The sequence below is a fragment of the Silene latifolia genome, chromosome 10, assembly GCF_048544455.1.
Source record: "Silene latifolia isolate original U9 population chromosome 10, ASM4854445v1, whole genome shotgun sequence".
Lineage (NCBI taxonomy): Eukaryota > Viridiplantae > Streptophyta > Magnoliopsida > Caryophyllales > Caryophyllaceae > Silene > Silene latifolia.
The window spans coordinates 15,246,610-15,272,422 of NC_133535.1; the positions used below are offsets into that span (position 1 = coordinate 15,246,610).

At 39.8% G+C, this 25,813-nt stretch overlaps 2 protein-coding genes across 2 annotated transcripts; both read left to right on the forward strand.

Moving 5' to 3' along the window:
* Positions 1-1,039: 1,039 nt before the first annotated feature.
* On the forward strand, positions 1,040-13,005 carry LOC141605244 (dol-P-Man:Man(7)GlcNAc(2)-PP-Dol alpha-1,6-mannosyltransferase). The gene is made up of 20 exons (XM_074423939.1): positions 1,040-1,252; positions 1,346-1,431; positions 1,551-1,592; positions 1,859-1,904; positions 2,226-2,312; positions 2,637-2,692; positions 3,683-3,800; positions 6,665-6,723; positions 7,064-7,135; positions 7,432-7,495; positions 7,599-7,702; positions 8,499-8,570; positions 9,027-9,113; positions 9,195-9,262; positions 10,208-10,276; positions 10,354-10,436; positions 10,550-10,646; positions 11,798-11,863; positions 12,444-12,537; positions 12,641-13,005. The coding sequence occupies exons 1-20, from the start codon at positions 1,216-1,218 to the stop codon at positions 12,716-12,718; spliced, it is 1,485 nt and encodes a 494-aa protein (XP_074280040.1). The 5' UTR covers positions 1,040-1,215; the 3' UTR covers positions 12,719-13,005.
* An 8,346-nt stretch (positions 13,006-21,351) lies between these two features.
* Positions 21,352-25,451, forward strand: LOC141605246 (pentatricopeptide repeat-containing protein At1g02150-like). Its single transcript, XM_074423941.1, has 2 exons — positions 21,352-21,816; positions 23,825-25,451. The coding sequence occupies exons 1-2, from the start codon at positions 21,445-21,447 to the stop codon at positions 25,034-25,036; spliced, it is 1,584 nt and encodes a 527-aa protein (XP_074280042.1). The 5' UTR covers positions 21,352-21,444; the 3' UTR covers positions 25,037-25,451.
* Positions 25,452-25,813: the final 362 nt, after the last annotated feature.

Below are 25,813 nucleotides of genomic sequence, written 5' to 3' on the forward strand. Positions count from 1 at the left end.
CCCCTGGGAGCGTTTGGTTCGGGAAAGGGAAAGAGAATGAAATCAAGAAAGGGAAATAAGGGGAATGGAAAGGGATCACCTCTAATCTACCTTATTGTTTGGTTTGTTATCAAAGGAATATAATTAATTAACACCATCCCCTTATAAACTGAACTACCAACCACCACCACCACCACCACCAATGACCAGGACCACCTCCGCCTATCACCTTCAACAACCGTCGAACGCCAGCGCACAACTACCGTTGCCGGAGATTTCCTCTGCCCCACTGCTGTACTCAACTCGTCCCCATTTCAAACCATCACAAACACCACCAAAAGCTTCGAAAAACTCTCTCCCACCACCGACGTTCACTCCCTCACCACCGATCTGGTGTTTTTAGGGGTGGGGGGAGTACACTATGGTGGTGGGGGAGAGTTTTTCGAGGTTTTGGGTGGAGTTTATGACGGAGGTTTCGACTGATAGTGAGGGGTTATGGGGCATGAGTGGTTTCGCTGTAGGTGGGATGTAGATGTCTCCGGTGTATCACCTTTCGCACGTAGGCGGTAACGACGGTTAAAAGGTGGTGACGGGGGAGGGGGATGGTGGTTTTAAGGCTTGTAGTGGTGGTGTTGGATTTAGATACGGTGGCGACGAGGTGGCTATGTTACTGGTGGTGGTGCCGTGATGGCGGTGGTGTCGTGGTGGTCGCAAGTGTGGTGGTGGTTGCAAATAATAGTGGCAGTGGTGGTGGTTGATGATGAGTAAGGTGGTTGAGGGAATGAGGGGAAATGAAATCCCATTCATTAAGGGGGTGACTGGTGAGGGGTAAGGAGTTGGAGTTACTTGAGGGTAAGGGAGGGGTAAAGGGAATGATTGAAATAGGCAAACAAACACCAATAAAGAGAATCATTTGATTTAATTCTCTTTCCCTTTCCCTTTCCTAAATAAAGTTAATTTCAGTTTATTTCAAATCAGTTTAGTTCAAGTTAAATTTAATTCAATTGAGTTTTAATTCAAAAAAAAAGACATGACCTTAGCACGGCACAAGTCCGGCCCGTCCTAACCCACGAATCGACGATCAATTGTAATTTGAACAGTGAGTCCGAGTCCGAGTCCGAGTCCGAGTTGAGTCTGAGTACCAACCACCAAGTACGAAAGAGAGAGCCAGAGACTATACCTTTCGCCTCGCGCACTAAACTTTCCTCAACATTCACACTCAAAATCAGTGCAACAATGGCTTCCAAATCCAGCAAACTCCTTAACCAATACGGTGAGCTAATTCTATTCTTCACCCAATATTTCTCAATTATTTTTCTTATCATTTCATGTATCTTATATTTGTTTTGCATAAATTTCTATGAAGGGTATGATCTAATTTTATGGTCAGTTGCTGCATTTTATGTATTTGCTACGCCTTATACTAAAGTTGAAGAGAGCTTCAATATGCAGGTACATTTTACATAATACCCATGATTTTAATTGAACATTAATTGCTAATTACTGTTCATTTTCCTGTTTATTTATGCCAATTGTTGGTTTTGATTGATTATTGTTGGTTGATTGATTAGGCGATGCATGATATACTATACCATCGGCATCACTTTGATAAAGTATGTGACTTTTTAATTTTTATGGCGCCACCGGTTGGTACCGAGACTCGGTATCACCCTCTCACATGCCCGTATGTAGGGTCCATCGTTTTGATGGAGCTACATATTGTATGTGATAGCTGTTAGATGGACCCTACAGCATGTGGGAGGGTGATACCGGTGAGACCTGATGGCGCCCTAGCATTGTCCTTTGATAAATCAACCCAATTTTCGGGTTTATATTAATGCTGATTTTGTTTGTTCTCAACTGAATTCTACTACAACAGTATGATCATCTGGAATTTCCGGGTGTCGTCCCTCGGACTTTCATTGGTAAGCTTGTATCTCATTGTTGCCAATAGATTATCTTAGGTTATTGGTCGAGATATGCTTCTTTGTTTCTTATAGATGTCATGAAACTAGGGAATGATCAAGCTGATGTTGTTAATGTAATCAAATAACAGAATTCATTAACTCTTCACTTCTTCAATGTTTCAATCTACGTCTTTAGGTTACACTAATTTATAGGTTATGGTACTTGGGAGATTCTAATTCATTTGTTTTTGAAATCATACATTCCCTTGCTTGACAAAAATTGAGCGGCAGATGTCAATTTAATCTTTGACATGACACCTTTATCCCCTTTAACTTTAGGTGCTTGGATTGTGTCAATTTTGGCGTCTCCTGCGGTATTCGTCATCAATTTCCTACACTTGCCAAAGATCTACAGTCTCTTCATAGGTGAGGTGGTCAGATACTCAGATGTATTACCTGAAATGCATATTATGTATTTTATTTAGCGATTTCTCCTTTGTACTGTGTCTTTTTAATTCTTGGCTGTCTTTCCTCTGCCTAAGTGAATTGCTGCAATAGTTAGACAAATTAGCTAAGTAGCATACTCTAACTCTGTCATTGAGTTGGTATGGCTTGTGAGTTGTGAGTAGTGATACCGTTTACAAACTATGTGGTCTCTATTTTGTTTCAGTTATGCTTTTACTTTTATCTGTTATTTGCTCATCTATGAACCATGATCTTGATTTATCGTGTTCTTCTTTCCTTGTCTAGTTCGTTTGGTGTTAGGAAGCATCATACTGTCCACCTTACGGTTCTTTCGACTTGAGGTATGATTCTTCTTTTTGTATCTAGTTCATTGTGGCAAATACTCCTTCCCATTCAATGGTTTGCAACATTGTGGTATTGATTATTAAGGCAAGCAAGTTGCATCTGAATGTAATCGGAGCATCTAACAATTACACACTTTCTTGCTTCTCCACATAATAAGAGTAAAAAAGACATTTGACTGAGTTACCTTTATCCTTCAGTGGCAATGTTGCAAATTTAGTGAATTTGCTGAAAATAGAAAATGTTGATCGAGTGAATGAGAGGGAGTACTTGAATTCCTAATGGTTGTTGTTTTTCTGATGCACAGTATTTAGTATAGTTGAATTTCTATGTAGATGCTGTGAATGTGCTTTTGTTTCAAGCCCAAGCTTGTTCAGGCTTTGTAACCACATACTTGAAACTCTTGAGTTGAAAATTAATTATCTGGCATTTCACCAAGTTTCGAATAGTTTTTGGTTGAGGGTTTCCTTTCTTCACCGTGGCATTTACAATACCAGTCCAAGGGAACAATGAAAACTCGTGGACTTAAAACAGTTGTCCAATCAAATGTTGGGTTTCCCTTAATTTTTTTATAATGGGTATATTGATCATTAAATCAGGTAAATGTGTGAAAAGCAGAGCCTAGTATAAAAAAATGGACAACTTTCGACTTAGATGCTATGTTGTTCCGACTCAGTTGCAAGCGTCTGACTCGTTTATTTTGTGAAAAGTTCCATATTTTTGGCCTAAAATCAAGTTTTGAAGCATCTGATGTGTTGGACACGCGATACTCAAAGATGCAAAGTAACATAGCTTACATGTTTAGAATACCAATCAACATATATCTGAAGTCCTTACTAACATAGCTTACAGTTTCCTCATATTGAAATGTCCAACAAATCTCTAATTTCTATTCATATTGATAGGTGATACGTCATACTTTGTCTATACTTATACTGCGGAGCAAGTGACATAATTCTCACCATCAAGCATAACTCTTTCTGTCACAGATCAGACGCAAGTTTGGCCATCAGGTGGAAGCTTTCTTTGTGATAGTAACTGTTTCTCAGTTTCACTTACTTTTCTATATCACACGTCCTCTTCCAAACATTTTGGCGCTGGGTTTAGGTGATTATGGCTTTCTCTCATCTTTACTCCCTTTAATCATTCTATTTTCTTTAAATATCTGTTTTCATTTCTTGTTTTCATTTTCAAGTTATCCCACTTAGTGTCCATTAGTTTGATACTCCGTACAACTTTACGCTTATGGTATATCATATATTGCAAATTTTGTTTGAAATGCCGTCATAATTATCATTGTCCCTTCTTTTATGTGATGCCTTTCAACCATTCTTCCCTCCAAGCTGTTTCCCATTTGAATTTTGATGCTTTAAAATTGAACAATATGATATTTGTGTATATTAGTCATTGAGGTCTGACTCATATTGTTTTAATTAAAGATCTTTGGTAAATTTAATGTTTCAAGTAGCCCTTTATATTTCCAGGTCGGCCATTAATGAGTCTCGGATACGAATGAGTTTTAGCTGGGCACAATAAGGATATTGCTTTTTTTTTTTTTCTTTTTTTTTTCAAGTGTCCTTTTATATTTGTAGGAAAGCCTTATTTGTTCCTCTTCGGTCTCTTGTATTAGAATCGAGAGATTTGGTCTCTCTTAAAGACGTCTGTATGATTAGCTATGTTACTCAACTCGGGTGCGGGTGTCGGATCCGTACGGATCCAAGTGTCGGATACTCCGTGATCAAAAATTTCAGACATGGGGACTGTGGACACGGTTGCAGGGACACGACAATCATTTAAAAAAAAAAACACTTATTCTATAACCCAAAAATATAAATTTCATTCACTAATAAAACCTAAATACTCTTTGAAACCCAAGCATTGACGTGGAAAAATAGCATCGAAGTAGATACTCTATCTTCGAGTACTTCCCATCTTCCTACACTTCAATCCTCAAAAGGCATAGCCTCAATCTCTGGTTCATTAAGAGACAACTCAACCACTTAAATCCTCCAAAGACCAATCATTCATGGTCAAACAGTTTAGCTTTTACCTCTTGTATCATGCTATCCCACATATCATATACCAAGTGTAGCACACACGAATCTTTGTCGGGAACCCTTAAAAATTTCATCATAGGTTCAGTAAAGTTTAGTAGATATTCTATCTTATCCCACCAAGTATCACTCACAATAGTATCTTTAACTTCCAGGAGTCCTTCCATTAACTCTAAATTTTTTTCCAACTGAATTAATTAAAGCATCTTTCACTTCCATGATCGAGCACCATCACTATATGACTAGCAAACCTAGTTTCAGCCCCTTTCAGTAACTTAGTGTGTGAATGTCTGTTAAATATTGGCCTAGATATAGTATGTTCTAGGTCAATATTTAACAGACATTCACACACCAAGTTACTAAAGGGGCTGAAACTAGGTTTGCTAGTCATATTGTGATGGTTGCTCGATTCATGGAAGTAAAAGATGCTTTAATTAATTTGGTAGTGGATTCTGACTGGAAAAAATTTAGAGTTAATTGAAGGACTCCTGTAGAGTAAAAGTCTAGGGAAGTTAAAGATACTATTGTGAGTGATACTTGGTGGGATAAAATAGAGTATCTCCTAAGCTTTACTGAACCTATGATGAAAATTTTAAGGGTTACCGACAAAGATTCATGTGTGCTACACTTGGTATATGATATGTGGGATAACATGATATAAGAGGTAAAAGTGTTTGACCATGAAGGATTGGTCTTTGGAGGATTGAAGTGGCTGAGTTGTCCCTTAATGAACCACAGATTCAGGCTGTGCCTTTTGAGGATTTTGAGGATTGAAGTGTAGGAAGATGGGAAGTACTTAAAGATAGAGTATCTACTTCTATGCTATTTTTCCAAGTCAATACTTGGGTTTCAAAGACAGTATTTGGGTTTTATTAATGAATGAAATTTATATTTTTGGGATTTAGAATAAGTGTTTTTATTAAAAAAAAATGTCGTGTTCAAAATATGGACATGGTGTGTCTGAAATTTTTTGATCACGGAGAACCCCACACTCGGATCCGACACACACCTGAGTCTGAGTAACATAGACGTAATCACTCTCTTTGTCCGATGTCTTTTAGTCGATTCTGATTGAATTTTGGCTGCTTTGCTATAAACTTTCCTTGATTTGTTTTTAGGTTCTTTCTTGGATGTTTTTGAAATAATAATCTTCTGGTATATAGATAAATTATTTGAGGGTCTTTGAAGTGACAATTGGATGTGAGTATGTGACTACAATTAAATCCTTGGAAAAGCTTAAATTTCAGATCCCATCTCTCAACCACCTCTAGTCTACATTTTTCTTTTTTATATATATACTCCCTCCATACCAGACCAATGGTAACATTGACTTTTTTGCACTATTTATGATCGTAGGGAATCTTCGATATTATTCTTAATCTATAATATAAAATATAGTCATGTGAGATCTTGTTTGATTTATCGTCATGAATGCTATAAGAATATCAAATTTTTATAATTTTTAATAATGTGTAACTAAAGATATTCGCGTTGCAAAACGTGTCTCGACAAGTGTGAAAAAGTCAATGTTACCATTGGTGTAGTATGGAGGGAGTATATATATATACCAAGGAGAGCCACAACAGCATGACTTTTAGTTCAGAAAATATGAAATAAATATGCAGCTATTCAAGAAGTAAGAGTCGTTCTCGAATTGGATTAAATGTTGCATGAGTATATTTTTTTGTCTTTGTTTTTGAAAGTTACAGTAAAAAAAGAAAAAAAAAGAAGTCAAAGTGGCTACTTGCATTAGATCATGATGAGCTGATGCCATTTTCTTTCTTCTATGTTCATGGATCCAAAGGGTCTCTTATTTTAGTTATTGTGTTAGGCATCTAAGGATAATTTTACTTCTGTCTACAACTCTTCTAGTCCATACTTCTGCTCCTGATATTGCTGTTTAATTCACCGCTGCAGTCAATATGGCATATGCTTATTGGTTGAGAGGGAGCTGCTATGCAGCAATACGATGCCTGGTGAGTCTATCATGCTGCAGAATTTTTTTATATTTGTTTGAACACAATTGTCAATGTATAAGGTATATTGGTTGTACGAGGACGTATCTCTGGCATCTTCTGTCCTTAAGATCAAGTAATAATCTGTTTGAGCAAATGGTTGGCATTATGTCTCATCAATTGTTTCTGTTGTATTTAAGGCTGCTGTTATCTATATGTTGACTATTTTTGCTTTGGCCATTAACAGTTTGTATGAGATGATGGTCTTAAGTGACATTTAATAGACTATGCAATGTTAAGTTGTGGCTCTGCCTGAGTCCCTTCGATCACTTATTTAGGTCATTTTCTACTCTGATGTCAGGCTGTTGCAACATTGATTTTCAGATGCGATGTGCTTCTGTTGGCCTGCCCTATCGGCCTTCAACTTCTGTTGGTACGTTGAGGTGTTACACTTTTGTCACTGTCAATACATTTAAGAAGATCGGTTTATTGAAATATAAATTCTGACAAGGAGGGAGTTTTTCTTTTGATTCTGTTTCACATTTCTTTATACTTGTTATTTTCATTATTTATTTATCATTATGATTATTATTATTGACGTCTTTTCAGAAGAAAAAAGTTTTCTACGTTTTATGTCTTTCTTAGCTTAATTTGTATATTGATTATTTATCATGTTTTCCCCTTCTTTCTAATAAGCTTTGTTGTTGTTGTTGGTGGTGGTGGTGGCAGACCAGGTCGGTCGCATTCTGGAAAGCAATCAAGTGCTGTATTGCAACGGCACTACTTTCTATAGGTTAGTAGCGTCTAAGCTCCAACTGGCTTGTGAGTGCATTCGTAGTTGACCCTTACATGATGGTAATTGTGGTTGGCCATTTTGATTGTTCTTCCACCTGTAGGTGTAACTGTCATTATCGATTCTGTAATGTGGAGACGGATGTTATGGCCAGAATTTGAAGTTTTCTGGTTTAATTCAGTTCTTAACCGGAGCTCTGAGTGGGGTGTATCCTTTTTTACCTGTTAAGTAGCCTTGTAACATCATGGCCTCATGGTCAATTACTTGCTGCTAGTGGTACAAATGTTCAGTGTTAGATTCACTATGTGGTTTAAGAACCATCATACAACGATATTGCCCCAAAGTCACAATGGCTCCTGCCAATGGTAAAGAGTGTGTGTGTGTGTGTGTGTGTGTGTGTGTGTGTGTGTGTAGGTGGGTGGGTGGAGGTTCCTAAGCAGGGTGTATTGAATCGATTCGCAAATTAGGGCGTATTGATACGTAATCGAATCGCAAATCGATGTGCCCGAATCGATTCGCGATTCGCAACCCTATGGACAAATCCGGTAATCCTGATCTTGAGTAGCCTTACCCTGTTTAAATAACTCAAAGAGGCTGTTTCGGATGACCGTTATGAAAAAGTACACTGAGAAATTGCATAGAATGATTGCTACTTCACAATGAGTGTCTCTCAATGTACTTTTAATAATGGTAATCCGAAATAGCCTCTTTGAGTTGTTAACTCAGGGTAAGGCTACTTAAGACTGACCCCCCTACACACACAGAGTACGCCGTTTCGTTTTATTTTATCTTAATCAAGAACCAAATAACAGTAAATCTTGTGGAAATCATCAGACATAAAAAATAGTGTATGATTGCATCCTATCCAGTTGGTAAAGACTTTTTCGGGTTAAAATGACGAGCTTATTCAATCCATTGTAACACGCATAACTTCAGTTTCTTACGGTTTCTGAAATGATGAAATCTCTTGTCTCTCAGTTCATCCTTAAGATCATTGCTTCAGGTATCACCGTTTCACTGGTATTTCACTTCAGCACTTCCCAGGTCATTGCTTGCTGCATACCCTCTCTTCATGGTGAGCACTAATATTACGGCCTCCGTACCATTTGACTTGGTGGTCAACTGAGGTTAACCTTGACCATTAGTTTCTAATTTTCTATGAATATATGTAAACTTTGTCTTTTTGATCTAGCAAAACAAACATCTTCGTAGTATCAAAGTAGTGGCTATTTTATTTTATGAGAAGATATCGGTCAAATTCGATGTTAATGACCATCAAATTCAATAGGGAACAATATAAAAAGAGATGGGACGCCAACTTCATACTGATGGTTTTACTATTATCCCACACACATTGATCATTGCTAGCTGTTGACAGTTTTGTTGTTGTTGAGAGGAACATTGAGTGCGGTTACGATTCCAGTTCATTTGAAAATGTGACCTTGCCATAATATACCCTCCAAAGTCGCTCAACATTAATTCTAGTTTCTATGCTATTTTGTATTATCTTACTTGATGGCCTCTTATGCAGCTTGGTCTCATGCTTGATAGGAGGGTTTCGATCTATCTGCTCCCAGTTTTGTCTTTCGTTGTCTTGTATTCCAAACTAGCTCACAAGGTAGGCCTCACTTAGAAGCATCCATGTGCTTGATTTTAATGCTAAATCATTGAAGATAACAATGGATTTTTAATGTCACAGGAGCTGCGCTTCATCATTTATTCTCTCCCGATTTTTAACATGGCAGCTGCAATTTCAGCAAGCAGAATGTATTCCATTTCTCTCTCTCTCTTTCCTTTTTTTTTTTTTTTTTTTTTTTTTTTTTTTTTTTGCAATGGGGCAAGTGGTGAAAGGACCCTGATTGGTCATTGGATAGATTTATCTCAGACCAACACAGCGTGAGTATACTAGGCCGCCTGGCCCTGAGAGTGGGGAGGCCGGGAGGGAATGAATCTTGCTGAATTCATGATGAAGAATCACGTGAATGTTTCTTAACATATACTCTATGCTCCAACATTAGAATATACAGATTTCATTATGCTAGATTAGTTTTGGATTTATAGTGACTTTGGCGGTGTTGAATAAAACCCTTTTAGTTTTACTTAGATAGCCAATGATGTTTGATTGCGGTTGTTTGTCATTTATGTGTTACAAAATCTTATAGCAAAACCTCTGGCTTTACTTCCTATCATTCTAGAAAGACAGATAGCTAGGCAGCAGGAGACATGGGATACCATGGGATAAGAGGGGAAGTTTTCTTACCTGCTAAAGTACACTCCATCAAGGCTTTCAACCTCTTGCTCTAACCAAAGAACTAATCTACTAATTTATATCTAATGGCTATTGGTATTATTATATTTTGACAAGTGCTGCATGGTTTGGTTACAAACATAAAGGATTGGCAATATATAGTCTGAAAAGAACTCCGTTCCACTTCACTAGATTTGGTTCAGGGATTGACCAACGGAGGCCCAAACCTTGTGACACTGGTTTTGACTTGGAATACACTCCAAGCTTCAGTGAATCGTGAATTGATTCTCACGTACCAAGTATTGTAATGTGCTGTATTATGGTGTTTGGTAAAAATCTATATAGTTCTATATCAGATGCTCTATTATGTGTGTATCACGAAAAAGCTAATCATTCTATATTCTACAGTTCTCTCCTTTTCTCTAGTTTGCCTACTTCTAAATGTCTTATTTTTCTTATTACAGATATAATAATAGGAAAAAGAGCTTTTGGCGGTTGCTCTCAATTGGAATGCTTGGACTATTTTTAATCAGGTTAGATTCCATTGAAGCTGACGCAATCCTATGTAGAGAGTGATGGTTGATCTTACGGTCTAATCTTATGGTTGTAGTATAGGGTGCACAATTATGTTTTTCATGGCATCATACAACAACTATCCCAGTGGCTATGCTTTGAAAGAACTCCATCTAATGGGTTAGCTCTCTCTAGCACCAACTTAAGTGATGAAGCCGATTTGGCAACTGTAGCATGTAGCCCCCTTCGCTCAATTAGGGCTAACAGTTATGGTTGACTTGTTTCTTTGGCAGGCCATTTGAACAACACTGGTGGCGTATGGGTTCACATTGACACTTACTCAGCCATGAATGGAGTTTCGAGATTTTGTGAAAGTAGTCTTCCCTGGAGGTAATCTAATTCTATTTTACTCGGACTCCTCATATAACCTTGCCTATCCGTGTCCGACACTCAGAACTTGGACAAGCGCGAGACACTTAAACATGTAAACACTTCATGTTTAAGCCAAAAACATTTTTCGATTTTTTCATAAGAAATAGCTGAGATTGGCTTGGTCGTGCACCCGTTCCGAGATACTTCTAAGGAGTGTAGGTAAAGGTAGATCTTATTTATGCTTATGAGTTGATGAGGGGTATATGTTTAAATGGTAAGTTACTACTTTCTTATAGATTTTACCTGGTTCATCCCGGATCCTTAACTCTATTTCGGTTTTTAAAAATCGTTTTAATCTTTTCTCTCGATTTAAATTTTGAGTTTTTATAAAAGAAAGACGGAATTCGATTTTAAAACCCCGAAGTTCAGCTTGACTTCCCATTACTTTTTCGTTCTCCCTTTTTGTTTTTCATCTTCCCTTTTTTATTCGCATTTTGAGGCGTGCGTTCACCCATGGACGGTTCGAAAGGATGATTCATGTCAGCCGACCCCAAATCATTTTGGGATTAAGGCTCTGATGTTGTTGTTGTTGTTGTTGTTGGTAAGTTACTAAGTGGTAACCTCTTTGTTGTGGTCTCTATATGTCACTGGCTAGCTAGTCCTTTAGTCTCTACAAATAACTGAGTCCTCTTGATGTACTGATTTCTCCATGCATATACATGCATATAGCTGATAAGCTCAATGCCCTGAGGCCTAGAGAATTTGATTGATAAAATGCATCAAGGAACAACCAGTTGTACTTCAACTTCTTTTTGCCGATATACTTCTCTGATTATGCATCCCCATTCCCTTGTAGTTCCTAACTCTGCTTAGTTCACATATATTCATTTTCTTATGATTTCCTTACCTGTTCGTTTTTCTTACAATCCCCTCTAAAATCTTTCCTGTTCATTTGAAAATTATTAAGGGGCTGGAGGCTCGTATTTGTGGGACCCATATTATTATTAGGGATGTTTGATATATCATTTTGGTTTGTTTTACTAGCCTCTCTAGTCTTTCCTGGTAATTGGAAGATGAATGAGGGTCTGGGACACAGTTATAGTCTTAGACGTTTGACCACATTTTTATTTCAGTCATGCAACTTATACAGTCTGTGGTTTATGACGCAGGTACTCCAAAGAGGAGGGTCTTGCTCTGCATGAATATTCTCATAAAAATTTTACGTACCTTTTGAAGTGAGTATTTAATTTAGTAAATTGTCTAATTGAATGCGCCATTGATATTGTCCATTTTTAAGTGTATCAAGTCTCATCTGTTGACAAACTACACGGACTGAGATAAACCTCGAAGGGAGACAATTTGCAAAGAATGGTGACATGTTAATCCCAGAATCTGCTAAAAAGTGTGACAACAATAAAATAATGATCAGTTTCTTTTTTCACTTGTGATGATTCGGATGTTTTTCATTTCAAATGGGGCCAAAGACCGATTATTCGTCAGCTTTGGAATATGGTTGAATGAAGCAGGGTGCCGAAACATTTTATGATGTAATTTTTGTGGATCATTAAATACCGGTCACTAAATGTTTCATACACCCACCCCCGTTACTCTGCCAAAGCCGAGGGCCATTGCGGCACTGGGATTATATCTCTGTACTCAAAATAATACTGCAGATGTCAGCTTGATTCGGTAGTAAAGTCATTGAGTTGTGGAATTCATGACTTGTTGATAAACCCGTCAGCATCTCAACTGCCTTGTCTCTTTAGACTAAAAGAAAAGAAAGGAATGATACTGATAAGAGATTACTTTCTGCAGTGAGCATGCCAGCATTGATGGATACCAGTGTTTATTTGCGGTGGATGCATTTTCAAGGGCTCGTCTTAGGAAGGGAATTCCACCTGTTGTATTGGTAAGCTACTACTATATCAACTATGGAGTACTTCGTATTCAAAAGGAAAAGTAAAAACATGCGCAGTCCACTGCCACAAAATGATTCTTATGCTATGTTGCAGGTGAAAGAGCCAAAGATGTATGTTCATGGATCCGTGACCAAAAAGGATATATTTGACAGATCTTGGCCTGGTTGTTGAATCTGATTTGTTCACCTGTGAGACGGTTTCCTATGGGTCTGGGCAATTTCCAGCGGCTGTGTGTCCAAACTTGCATTTGTTCCCTGTTGATGTGCTCAATGAAGATGATTTATTACAAGAGAGATGCCATTTCGAGATCTAATTTGTTCCCTGTTGAACGGGGAATGCATCTTTGTTTTCTGTAAGACTGTTGTACAGCATATAGTGACCTTGTTATATAACTTGTGGTTATGAATGTCAGCATTTAAAGATGGTAAAAAATAATGTGATAAGCTGTTACAGGGCCGTTGTATGTTTTTACAAGTTTACAACGGTCTTATCTAAAACACAATGATAAAGATTCATTCCCCGTTCAAGAATATGCATCTAATATATGACTTCCTATTACCGAAGAGGTCTTAGCCTAGAGATGGAAGTTGGCATGCGGGCCGTTAGGCTGGCACGCTGCAGCACGGCCCATGGCCCATTTTTGCACGACATGGAATTGGCACGGCCTAGCACTACACGGCATGCTATGGGTTGTGCCTGGGTCGCCATTTTCATTTGACTAGCACGACACGCTTGGTGTCACGGTCCGCTACTTTTGCCGGACCGTGGCGCGCACCCTTGCCCGTCTCAAGGCAAGATGCAAGCGACAAGGATCTTCGTACTAGTGAGGGATCGCCCACTAGCACGATACTCGGGTCTCGGGATGTGAGTCGGGATCCTAGTGTCGATCCCGCAAACACGGCTTGTTAGTAAAGTGAAGGCAAAGAGTCGTTCACAACAAAGCAACAACAAGCAATACGAAGGCACAAGGTAGGAAGTAGATTTTCATTCACTAGTACTCCCTAAAGAGGGAAATTTGATATTTACATCCCTGTAGCAGAAACATTGATTTTACAAGTTTAGTTCAAAATAGCGATATACCTATTTATGGAAACCTATTCTAAAACTACTAAGAAAATACTTACTACAAATGTACAAGGGAAATGAAATTACATAAGCATAAATAAATCTAAGGGTTCAAGTGTGCGGATCGTCACACTCTCCCCACCTAATCTGTGCCGCCTCGAACACAAAAATCTTGAACGGTGCTTGGTGAGACATCCTCGGTGAGCTCGACTTGTCCATGCGGTGTTGGGGATTGGCTTGTATAACTCGGCTTGAATGTGCGCTTCGTCCCAAACAATGATCGCCTCTTCGTCCCTTCAAGGATAGGCCGGAGTTCCTTGACATAGAAGCTGCCGAACATCATGTTCTCCAAGTCCACCACGTGCTCCTTGTCTCTCGGGAAAGTCCACTTTGCCGCTGGCAAAAGTCCTCTCTCGAGATTCCTTCAAGCATCGGCCCCAACGGACCTTCGTCTTGTCTCTCGTCACTTCGCACTGCATTCAAGGGAATGTGAGATCTCCAGGACGCCGAATCGGCATTTCGGCGCGGCCCCCACGATGGTACGAGGCCTTCTCTCTTGGGTCGACCGACCCGCAAAACCAGGACGTCGATTCAACACATCGACGCGCCCCCGATGGTACGAGGCCTTATCTCTTGGGTCGACTGACCCGCAAACCAGGACGTCGATTCATCACATCCACGCGGCCCCCTGATGGTACGAGGCCTACTTCTTTGGGCATCTCGGCCCTCATTGTCTACTCCTCGGTGAGAGGGTAGACTCTTCTTTCGTCCCCCAGGCTACTTAGCATCGTAGTTAACCTGGGTCTTGTTCGCCCTCGGCTCCACCGAACCTTTAGGCATTCTCCAAGGTCGCATCCCTTGTTTCGGCGTCGGTATCACCCTCATTGCCGAAATTCGATCGCCCCTTGTCTTCGTCGCCGTCTCACCGTCTTCACTACGATAGACCCCATTAGTAGCATCGATCCGTCACTCGGTTTCAATACCACCAATGCTTTCTGAAAGAACTGCATCCCGAGTACTAACTTGAAGTCATCCAGCGGAACGGTGGTGAAGTCGAGCTCCCCTGCCCACTCACCCACTTGGACCGCGACCTTCTTAGCCACTCCTTGGACGCGACTCATTTTCCCATTGACCGGCTTCAGGCAGCTGTTAGCATCCCGCAGAATTAGCCTCAACTGATCCGCTTCCTCTTTCGTAACAAAGTTATGGGAGGCGCCCGAGTCGATCAAGGCTCGTGCTTGCTTCCCATTCACCATCAAGTCCACGTACATGAGCCCGTTGGATTTCTTGGCGGAGGAATCTTCGTATTTCCCCATCGCGCTGATCCGTTGGAGTGAGCCCATCCGTGGTTGGTCTTCACCATCACTCGAGTCTTCCTTACACTCTTGGTGATAGTCGGCCAACGCCCCATCAAGACGTTCTTGAGCCCCTTTCGGCATCTCCTTGAACATGGCATTGAACTCCGCTTTGCTCGGACAATCGGCCATCTTGTGAGGACCCTTGCACACAAAACACGCGAACGGTCTCTTCGTCGTGGAAGCAGTAGAGTTTCCCGCCTTCGAAGACGAGCTTGAGGGCGAGTTTGTAGTGCTCGCCGATTGGGCTTGACTTCCTTGTGAGCGGAACCGACTGCTCCCAACTGAAATGGCGCTGTTTGTGGCCTTTGTCCATTGTACCCACTTTGTGACACACCAGTATTCCCCGTTGGTGCCACAACTCTTGGTGCCTCTCGCTCCCCGTGAAAGTCGAGTAGGCGCTCCGCAGCCGATATGACCGAAGACAGAGTTTTGGGATTCTGCCTCATGACCTCTTGTTGTGCCCACCTCTTCAACCCGTCAATGAACTCGAATGTCCTATACGTCTCGGACATTTCGCTAATCTCGAGCATGCACGCTGAGAATTCCCTCACATATTCCCGGATTGATTTGGTGTGCTTGATTTCCTTCAACTTCTTCCGAGCAACAAACTCCGTGTTCTCGGGGTAGAAGTGATCCTTCAAGATCCTCTTGAAGTCGGCCCACGATGTCACCGAAATCGTGCCCGCATCGATTTCCTTGTACCTAGCCCTCCACCACATCTTGGCATCGTCGACTAGATACATGCTTGCCGTGACAACTTCCGCGTCTTCGTCGAGCCCACTTACTCGGAAGTATTGCTCCATATCGAAGATAAAGTTATCCACCGCTTTCGAATCCCTCGCCCCATCGTAGGCACGAGGTGGAGGTGCCTTCACCTTATGGCTCCCCACAGATTTCCCGTCATTGGCCACCGCTTTCACGAGCGTGGCGCAAGTGTTCTCTAACATCTCGACCTTTCGATGCAGATGATTGATCTCTTTCTCCCGATCGTCGGGGATCGCACCACTGATCGCTTGGATGCGGGTGTCCATCCCGTCCACCTTCGTCTCAAGGTCACAAACCGTCTTTTGCAACTCCTCGAGGCTCGCAGCCATCCGCATAACGATGTCCTCGAGTTTGGGAAGCTTGACGTCGATTGCGTCCTCTAAGGCATCCACTCGGTCCTCGATCTTTTCGCCCATTTTCTCGATCTCGATAAACAAATGCGGCTTGCAGACGCCCGTCCGAAAACCGGGCTCTGATACCAAATGTCACGGTCCGCTACTTTTGCCGGACCGTGGCGCGCACCCTTGCCCGTCTCAAGGCAAAATGCAAGCGACAAGGATCTTCGTACTAGTGAGGGATCGCCCACTAGCACGATACTCGGGTCTCGGGGTGTGAGTCGGGATCCTAGTGTCGATCCCGCAAACACGGCTTGTTAGTAAAGTGAAGGCAAAGAGTCGTTCACAACAAAGCAACAACAAGCAATACGAAGGCACAAGGTAGGAAGTAGATTTTCATTCACTAGTACTCCCTAAAGAGGGAAATTTGATATTTACATCCTGGTAGCAGGAAACATTGATTTTACAAGTTTAGTTCAGAATAGCGATATACCTATTTATGGAAACCTATTCTAAAACTACTAAGAAAATACTTACTACAAATGTACAAGGGAAATGAAATTACATAAGCATAAATAAATCTAAGCGTTCAAGTGTGCGGATCGTCACACTTGGGCACGCTCAAAATACAAAGAAATTGTATTAAAGTGGAGGAATTGTTAAAGCACACTCGAGCACGGCACGAAACGACAGGCATGGCCCGTGGACCGTGCTTGGCCCACTATTTCCATTTGACTGGCACGACACTTGGCCCATTTTCATAGGCCTGGGCCATGTCATTTTCTCCTCTAGGCATGGTGGGCTGGCACGAGGCGCGACCCAGCACGACCCACTTTTATCTCTATCTTAGCCTAGTGGTTAAGACTCACATATTGTTACAATGATTCACGGGATCAAATTCCCCTCTCCCTTCCTATATTGTACCGGCTTTGTGTCTCATTTTACATAAAAAAAACACAAATTCCTATTTCTTTCCAAAGGTGATATTGAGATTTGAGGCAATGGTAACCGGTAATCTATTCAAATCTGATATCTAGTCTTTTTTTTTTTTTTATTAGGTAAGAAAACTAGATTGATCATCTAGGGTAGGACCAACCTATCTCATCCTTTCGAATGAGGGAGGTAAGTTGAAACCACCGGCTATCAAACCACCTCGAAAGAGTTGGACATGAATGTCCAACAGAAGCCATGAAGTCAGCAACCTTGTTGGCTTCACGAAAGCAATGTTTAATTATCACTTCATCGAAAAAATGAAGGTCTAATTTCACATCGTTGATAATACTAGAAATTTCCCACGGAATTTGCCAAGTACCTCGAATCGAGTTAATAACACATAAGTTATCACCCTCCACAATTAACTTTGAGATTCCTAAATATTTAGCTGTTAAAATACCTTCTTTTAAAGCAAGTGCTTCCGCAACAAGGATACTATTGGATCCGCACATTTTTGCTCCCAACAAAACGATTTTACCATTGTGATCTCTTATAGAATATCCTAAAGCGGCTTTATTACCTTCTATTCTCGATCCGTCAAAATTTAGCTTTAGGAAACTGTTTGTAGGTTTTTCCCACCAAATCTCTTCCTTACTAGAATTGTTTCTAGCTGACTCTTCTACCTCGGGATTCTTGAGATTCTTAAATCTAGTCACATTTCAAGTCTTAGTGCTATTATTACATAGAGTAATAAGTTTGCTGATACTTAAATTAACATTATTAAAGATAATATCATTTCTATGGAACCATGCATTCCACCAAATAAAAATAATCTTTATAAAGTCATCTTTTGGAATTAAATCTTTGAGATAATTAAGTTTCGTTAGAAAACTTTGACTTGTAATAGTACCATAATTTGACAAAAACTCGTTGAAACTAATAATGTTCAAGTCTTGGATGACAGACCCAATCAAGGGACATTCGTAAAAGAAATGATATTTGTTTTCAATAGGATTGTTGCACAGAACACAATGAGGTGGGACATCAATATGACTCTTGAGAAATCTACTTTTTGTTGGAAGCCCGTCAACACAGGCTTTCCGAAGAAAAAATTTCAATTTAGGAGGAATATTCAATTTTCAAATCCACTGAAATTCACATTTGTCAAGAACTTGATCGAACAAACCTTGCGCTAACCAAGTTGCTGTTTTGGTAGAGAAATTTTCATCTACGGACAACCCCCAAATAAGGGTATCTGGAATATCATTATGTGGCACTGGAATGTTAGTAATCTGATTAACAATATCGTTATTTACAAAACTCGATAATTTACAAATATCTCATTGCTTGTCTGAGGTTATGAAATCTTTAACCAAAAGATTAAGATCACGGTTACTATCATCATCAACCATACTGCTTGTAAGCGGGTGTGAAAAAACCCAATTATCAGACCAAAACTTAATGTTGCTACCATTACCTACCTGTCATCTCAGTCCTTTACTAAATAGAGTCCGAAGACTCATTAGTTTACGTCATTGCCAAGAAGAGGCTTAGTTAGGCTTATGATCAAAGAGTGAACAATTTCTCAAGTATTTTTTAGATACCACTTTGACCCATATATTTTCCTTATCCATAAGAATTTTCCATAAAAGTTTCATTTGAAGAGCTTTATTAGCTGCTTCAGAAGATTTAATTCCTAAACCACCAACCGACTTTGGTAAACAAACTTTATGTCAACCAACCAAATTAGGAGAACGCTGGGAAGGATTCTTATTCCAAAAAAAATCTCGATTAATTTTATCTAATCTATTATGGATCGGTGAAGGGAGGAGGAAGCTTTGCATCTGAAAAGTTCCCTTCGCGGATAAATTAGCATTGACAAGAACTAGTCTACCTGCTTGAGATAGAGAATTCGCTTTCCATTTCGATAATTGAGTGCAAGAAGATTGAATAATGTTTTCGAAAGTATTTTTAGTCACTCTGCTTTCAATTATAGGACATCCTAAATACTTATCCAAATGAGCTTCCTCGTTCATATGAAGAATGCCTTTAAATGATTCACGAACAGAACGCTCAGTATTTCTAGTGCATTGAAAGGTGGATCTGTCTAAATTAACAAATTGCCCGAAAATCGTGCAAAATTTATCTAATATAGACTTAATAGTTCTACAACTCTGGTTAGAGGCTTTAGCGAAAATGATAGTGTCATCCGCAAAAGTGAGAAACGGAATTTTCTCCACCCCGGATCCAATTCTAATACCAATATCAGTAGAGCTAACATCACTATTTTTTTGTAGAGATCTTGCTAAAATCTCGGCGCATATAATAAATATATGTGGCGAAAGTGGGTCTCCTTGTCGAATACCTCGAGTGGGTCTAAAAACATCTCCCGGTGTTCCATTTACTAACACTGAGTAAGAAACAGTGTTTATACATGCCATAATCCATGAAATCCACTTAGCATTAAAACCCATTTGCTTAAAAGTTTCCTCGATAAAATTCCATTCTAGTCTGTCGTATGCTTTCTCCATATCAAGTTTGATTGCAATCCAACCTCCTTTGCCTTTTTTACGTTTAAACGAGTTAAAAATCTCGTGTGCTAAAAGAATATTATCTTGAATGAAGCGATTAGGTGTAAAAGCACCTTGAAACGGGTGTATAATCTTATGCAAGACACTTCGAAGACGATTAGCCAAGATTTTTGCAATAATTTTATAAATTGTTGAACAAAGACTAATCGGGCGAAAGTGGTTTGCTGTTTGAGGATTTTCAATTTTAGGAATCAATGCTATGAAAGTATGATTCATTTCTTTTAGTAATTTCTCAGAATGGAAAAATGCTAAAACTGCTTTAGTGACAGCATTTCCTACAATATCTCAGTATTTTTGATAAAACTCTGCAGGAAATCCATCGGGACCTAGGCATTTATCTGCAGCTAAACTAAACACAGTTTGTTTAACCTCTTCCCTACTAATATTACCTATAAGAAATCTGTTATCTTCATCTGTAATTAAGCCACTAATAGACTTAAAATCCTCATTCTTGTTGAAATTACAAAGTTGATATTTTGTAAACCTAAGTCAGAAATTTTTTGTTTAATAAGTTCTTGATAAGTAATACAAGCACCATATCTAATCTTCTAATTGACTTTACTTACTATAAAAATGATACTTATTCATAGTATCTAATCTTCTAATTGACTTCCGAGACGAAACAGGTAATTTCATTTCGGCTTACTATTTCTCGTGTGGAATTTGCACGTCCATGAAAGCCGAGCTCCTAGCCCTCCTCTGCGGGTTGGAACGAGCAAAGTCTCTCCGGATTACCAAGCTCCTAATACACATGGATAATTCCCCATGTGTCAAGATCATTAACGAGAACCAGCTATTAAGCAACAATTTGAAGTTTATCGCTAGACGATGCAGAGAGCTAATCAAGGAGAATCACTGGACGGTCAAGCTTGAACATACTTATAGAGAAGCTAACAGAGCTGCGGATTGTCTAGCTAATCGAGGTGTTCATTCTAGTACCATTCCGGTATATTTAGACTCTCCATTAGATGAGATGCGTTCCATTCTTCGCGAGGATATTTTTGGGGTAACAATTCCTCGTGTAATAGCTAATAACAATTAATCATGGGGCTTTGCCCCTCATATGTACCAAAAAAAAAAAAAAAAATAGTATCTAATCTAAACTTTTTATAAAATCATCAAGTCTTGTATAAAACGGTTATACACGTCGCGATACCCGATACCCGATACCCGATACCGGATACCGGATACCGGATACACTTATCTTCTCCCCACCAATCTACCATCTGCACTTCCAAGTCTTCCAATTCCAACATTTCTGCAAACTAAAAGGGGAGGTTAAATTAAATGTCGACGCGGGAGTAAAGGAGGGTGAAGGGGTTGGAACGGGTATTGTATGTCGAGATAGTGATGGTTCGGTTTTATGGGGTGTTTCGATTGCAAGAGATGTTGCTTGGGAGCCATGGGTTGCGGAAGCGGTTGCTATTTTGGATGCCTTACAGGAAGCTGCGAGGAGAGGAGCCCAGAAAGTGGTGGTGGAAAGTGACTGTCTTCAGGTGATCGAGGCGTTGAAGGAGAAGCGATCTGGACGAAGTATTCTGGCACAAGTTTTAGATGACATTTTTATTATTTGTAATAGTTTTCTTTCAGTTTCATGGTCTTACACTAATCGTTTGAACAATAGTGTCGCTCATGCTTTAGCTCATGCGATTCCTAGGATCGAGGGTAGAGTAGATTGGTTGAATGTTTTACCGCCGATGGCGAACTCGGCTGCGTTGTTTGATTTATCGTTAATTAAGTAATCCCCTTTGGGGGTTTTTCCTCAAAAAAAAAAAAAAAAAAAAAGATCCCACCTTTCCCCTCAAAAACCTCCATTAAAACCCCTTAAAACCTTGAGTAAACAACCCAAAATGATCCTACAATCAACCCTTACACCATCATCACCACACCCTCTTCCTCTATCCTCACCAATCTCTTTCCCACATGGGTCTTCCTCCTTTGCATCATTCCCAATACTCAGAACACATAAATTGAACACCATTTCCATAAAATGTTCAATATCACAGATTCATAACTATGGAACTATGGATTATGAGAAAAGACCCTTGCTTAAATGGAACAATATCTTCAAGAGGATTTCAACCATGGCAGAAGATCCTCAAATGAATGTTGCTTCTGTTCTTAATCAGTGTGAAAATGAAGGCAAAAAGATTTCTAAATGGGAACTTTGTAGGATTGCTAAAGAGCTTCGAAAGTTTAAGAGATATAAACTTGCTCTTCAGGTATTCTTTCTATCTTATCTTATCTCCGTCGCGGAACTAAAGGGGTTAGCAGGGGCGCTCACCCTCAGTAGACAATGAAATGTTTACAAGTTTGTATCTTATCTTATCTCAGTGGCGGAACTAAGGGGGTTAGCAGGGGCGTTTGCTCTCAGTAGGCAATTAAATGCTTACAAGTTTTTTATTTGTATCTTATCTTATCTTAGTGGTGGAACTAAGGGGACTAGTAGGGGCGCTCGCCCTCAGTAGACAATGAAATGTTTAAAAATTTGTTATTTTTTGTTTACTTGTTTGTATCTTATCTTATCTCAGTGGCGGAATTAAGGGGGGTTAGTAGGGGCGCTCACCCTCAGTAGACAGGGAAGTGTTTACAAGTTTTAGGTTGGATTTTCGAATATTTTGCTAATTTAGTTATAAAACTGGTTCTGCTCCTGCTGGAATTTTTCGTCCCCTCCTAAGTATAAATCTTGGTTATGCCACTGTCTTTGTCTTGTCTTATTATCTCATCACAGTTACAGAACTAGGGGGTTAGTAGGGCACTCGTCCATACTGGACAATGAAATGTTTACAAGTTTTAGGTTGAATGTTCGAATATTTTGCTAATTTAGGTATAAAACTGGTTCTGTCCCTGCTGGAATTTTTTGCCCCTCAAGTATAAATCGTGGTTACGCCACTGGCTTGTCTTATCTTATCTAGATTCTAGAGGGTTTATTTTGAGAACTTGAGTAGTAGTGTCTCTTGATGAAATTGCTCAATTTGAGTAACAGATAAACAGTATCTGTTCACAGGGTTCTGAAATTTTGTGCTTTAGTATGCTGCTTGATGGATTTAGTATGGTGTTATCTGAAATTATTTATTGGTCTGATAGTTGATTGAAGATAGATGTAGGTTCCAAGTCATCTTGGATTATCTTTCATCTTTGGAATTTGAGTTAATGTGACTCCAACTCGGCTGTAAGTGTCGACTAGGGTAACATTATAAGAAAGTTGTGTGATTTTGGCCTAAGATGAAGTGTCAGTGTGTTATAGTGTCGGAATTGAATGTTAGGAATGACACACGCATCAAACTGGAGTGTTTAGGTATCTTTAACTCGTCTTATATCGGTGTGGGAGAAGGCATATCACTTACAAGGTTTGAAAGTGCAATTTCTATATTTTAAGGCTTTGTTAAAGCTGGCAAGATTTTGAAGAATTCTATTTAATAAGAATGCTCACTGTTGAGCGTTTCTAGAATTATATCATGGGAGTTTATATGAATGACATCCGTATGGACTAATTTATGTTGGTTTTACTGGGTCCATGATTGCATCTGTCTCGATTCTTCTGTTTTCTTTGTCTTTCTCATTGTGAATAACTTGTGATTCGTACAACATTACCCTAGTCCCTAGTGCATCAAGGGCTGCTGCAGATGGTGGGCTAAGTTGGATGTACGAATTCCAAAGAGGCTGTCTCCGAATGGCTGATAATGGAAAACTAGGTTGAGAATTGTATCAAATGTTTACGACTTCACTATATGTTGTCAAGTGTTTTTTACTGAAATGCAGGGGACCTTCGCAGATACCCAGTAAATTTTTGTCTTCAGGGGTCTTTATACCCTTCTTTTGTACTCCCACCTTCCCGGTCAATTGTTGTCCTTTGGTTTTGGCGCAAAGACCAAGGAAAAAGGAAGGGACCAATTACTAAATGACAAGTGGAACAAATTGAATGTGAATGATCAAATTGTTCATGAAGTTCATTCTTAAAATAGAAAGGACAACAACTTACTGAGACACCCGAATATGGAAAAGGACAACAAATGACCGGGACAAAGGGAGTATTATGTTTCACTCCCCTTTTGTTTTTCACTTTTTCTTTTCTATATTTTCGCATTTTGAGGCGTGCGTTCACCCATAGACGGTTCTAAAGGATGATTCATGTCAGTCGACCCCAAATCATTTTGGGATTAAGGCTCTGATGTTGTTGTTGTTGTTAGGAGTCTTTTTAGCATTTATGATCGTTTCCATTATGTGTAGGTCTATGAATGGATGAACAACAGAATAGAAAGGTATAGACTATCCAGCAGTGATACAGCTATCCAATTAGATTTGATCGCCAAAGTGCATGGAGTTACATATGCGGAAGATTATTACACAAGGGTACCCGATACACTGAAGGATAAGCGAATATATGGGGCTCTTCTGAATGCCTATGCTGGAGCTAAATTAAGAGACAAAGCCGAGAATTTGATGGAAGAAATGAGAAATAGAGGTCATGCTGTTCAGCCGCTTCCCTATAATGTGATGATGACCCTTTACATGAAACTGAATGAACTCGACAAAGTTGATGGTTTGATTTCTGAGATGAAACAGAAAAGTATACCGCTTGATTTGTACACTTACAATATTTGGCTATCTGCTCGTGGTTCTCAAGGTTCAGCCGAAGCAATGGAGCAAGTATTTCAAGAAATGAGTTTGGACCCGACTATTGTTCCTAATTGGACCACTTTCAGTACCATGGCTGCGATGTATGTTAAAATGGGTCAACTTGAAAAGGCGGAACAATGCCTGAAAAACCTCGAGACTAGAATCACAGGCCGTGATAAAATGCCATATCATTATCTTATAAGTTTATATGGTAGTTTGGGAAATCGAGATGAGGTCTACCGTGTGTGGAACGTGTACAAATCGGTTATGTCAAACATTCCTAATTGGGGATATCATTCCGTCATCTCTTCACTTGTTAGGTTGGGGGACATTGAGGGAGCCGAGAAACTTTACGAGGAATGGCTTCCGGTGAAGACCTCATACGACCCAAAAGTTGGAAATCTTCTTATCGGGTGGTATGTCAAGAAAGAACCCTTCGAAAAAGTCAAAGGATTCTTTGACCATATGATTGAAGCGGGGGGAAAACCAAATGCAACCTCATGGGAGATTCTCGGAGAAGCTCATCTTAAAGAAAGGAGAATATCGGAAGCATTAGCTTGCTTCAAAGAAGCCGTATCAGAAGAGGGTGCTATGAAATGGAGGCTAAAACCTTCAAATGTGAACGCCTTTCTAGAGCTATGCGACCAAGAAGACAACCAAGCTTGCAAGGAGGAAATTGTTGGGTTGCTGACTCATACGGGTTGCTTACAAGATGAATATTATAGGTCGCTTCTTACTGGATTGGGTGAAAAAGCAGTCGAAATTACTGATGAACAAGTGATGTTCAATGACCCTGAAATGTTGCACTCAGTTACTGAGTAGATTAATTATCGTTCAGCTTTCCGTGTAAGGTTTGATGTCAGCGACATACATGGAACATAGGACAATCGACCATAGCTCGTCATTGGAGCAGCAGTTGAAGTGATGCAGTCCTCAGGATGGTGGGAGATTTACTTGTCTAAATGGGCCATTCCTTACCTCGCGCAGATCTCTGATATAAAGGATGACAGTTTTGGGATGTGTAGTAATAATTTTGCGAGTTTTCATGGATATCATATTGTTCAGTGATGCGACTTTAATCAGATTTTGCCATAGCTTCTTTACGGTTTTAATAATATAGGGTATCGGTATTTTTGGGTTTCCTATATGTACTGCTCTTCCCTTGTAATTTTGTACCGACAAAAATGTTACTTAATTCATCTGCCCTCGAGCAGTGGTATGCTACTCTCTTCCGTTATGTGAGCCTAGATTGACAATAAACCATCTTTAAATCTTTGTTTTCAATCACTAAGATTAGTCGCATTAACTATTTAGAAGATGGTGGCGAAGACGGTTCGTGCTGTCTACGATTGAAAGTGCACCCCACTTCCTCGCACAACATATGAAGGGCGCTCACATTTTTTGGCTGAGCCATATCTTGTTGGGTGAGACCGAGATAAAGAAAGGACGGAGGTTACCCTGGTAATGGCATTTCTCGATCGTGTCTCCGAGGGACAGTTGAACGAGCGACTCATGAATGCTGCCAGATCAAACGAGCCAATAACTCGAACGCCTTCGGTCTTTTTTTTTGTGCAAGAATCACAGCGTTACCTTACCTAC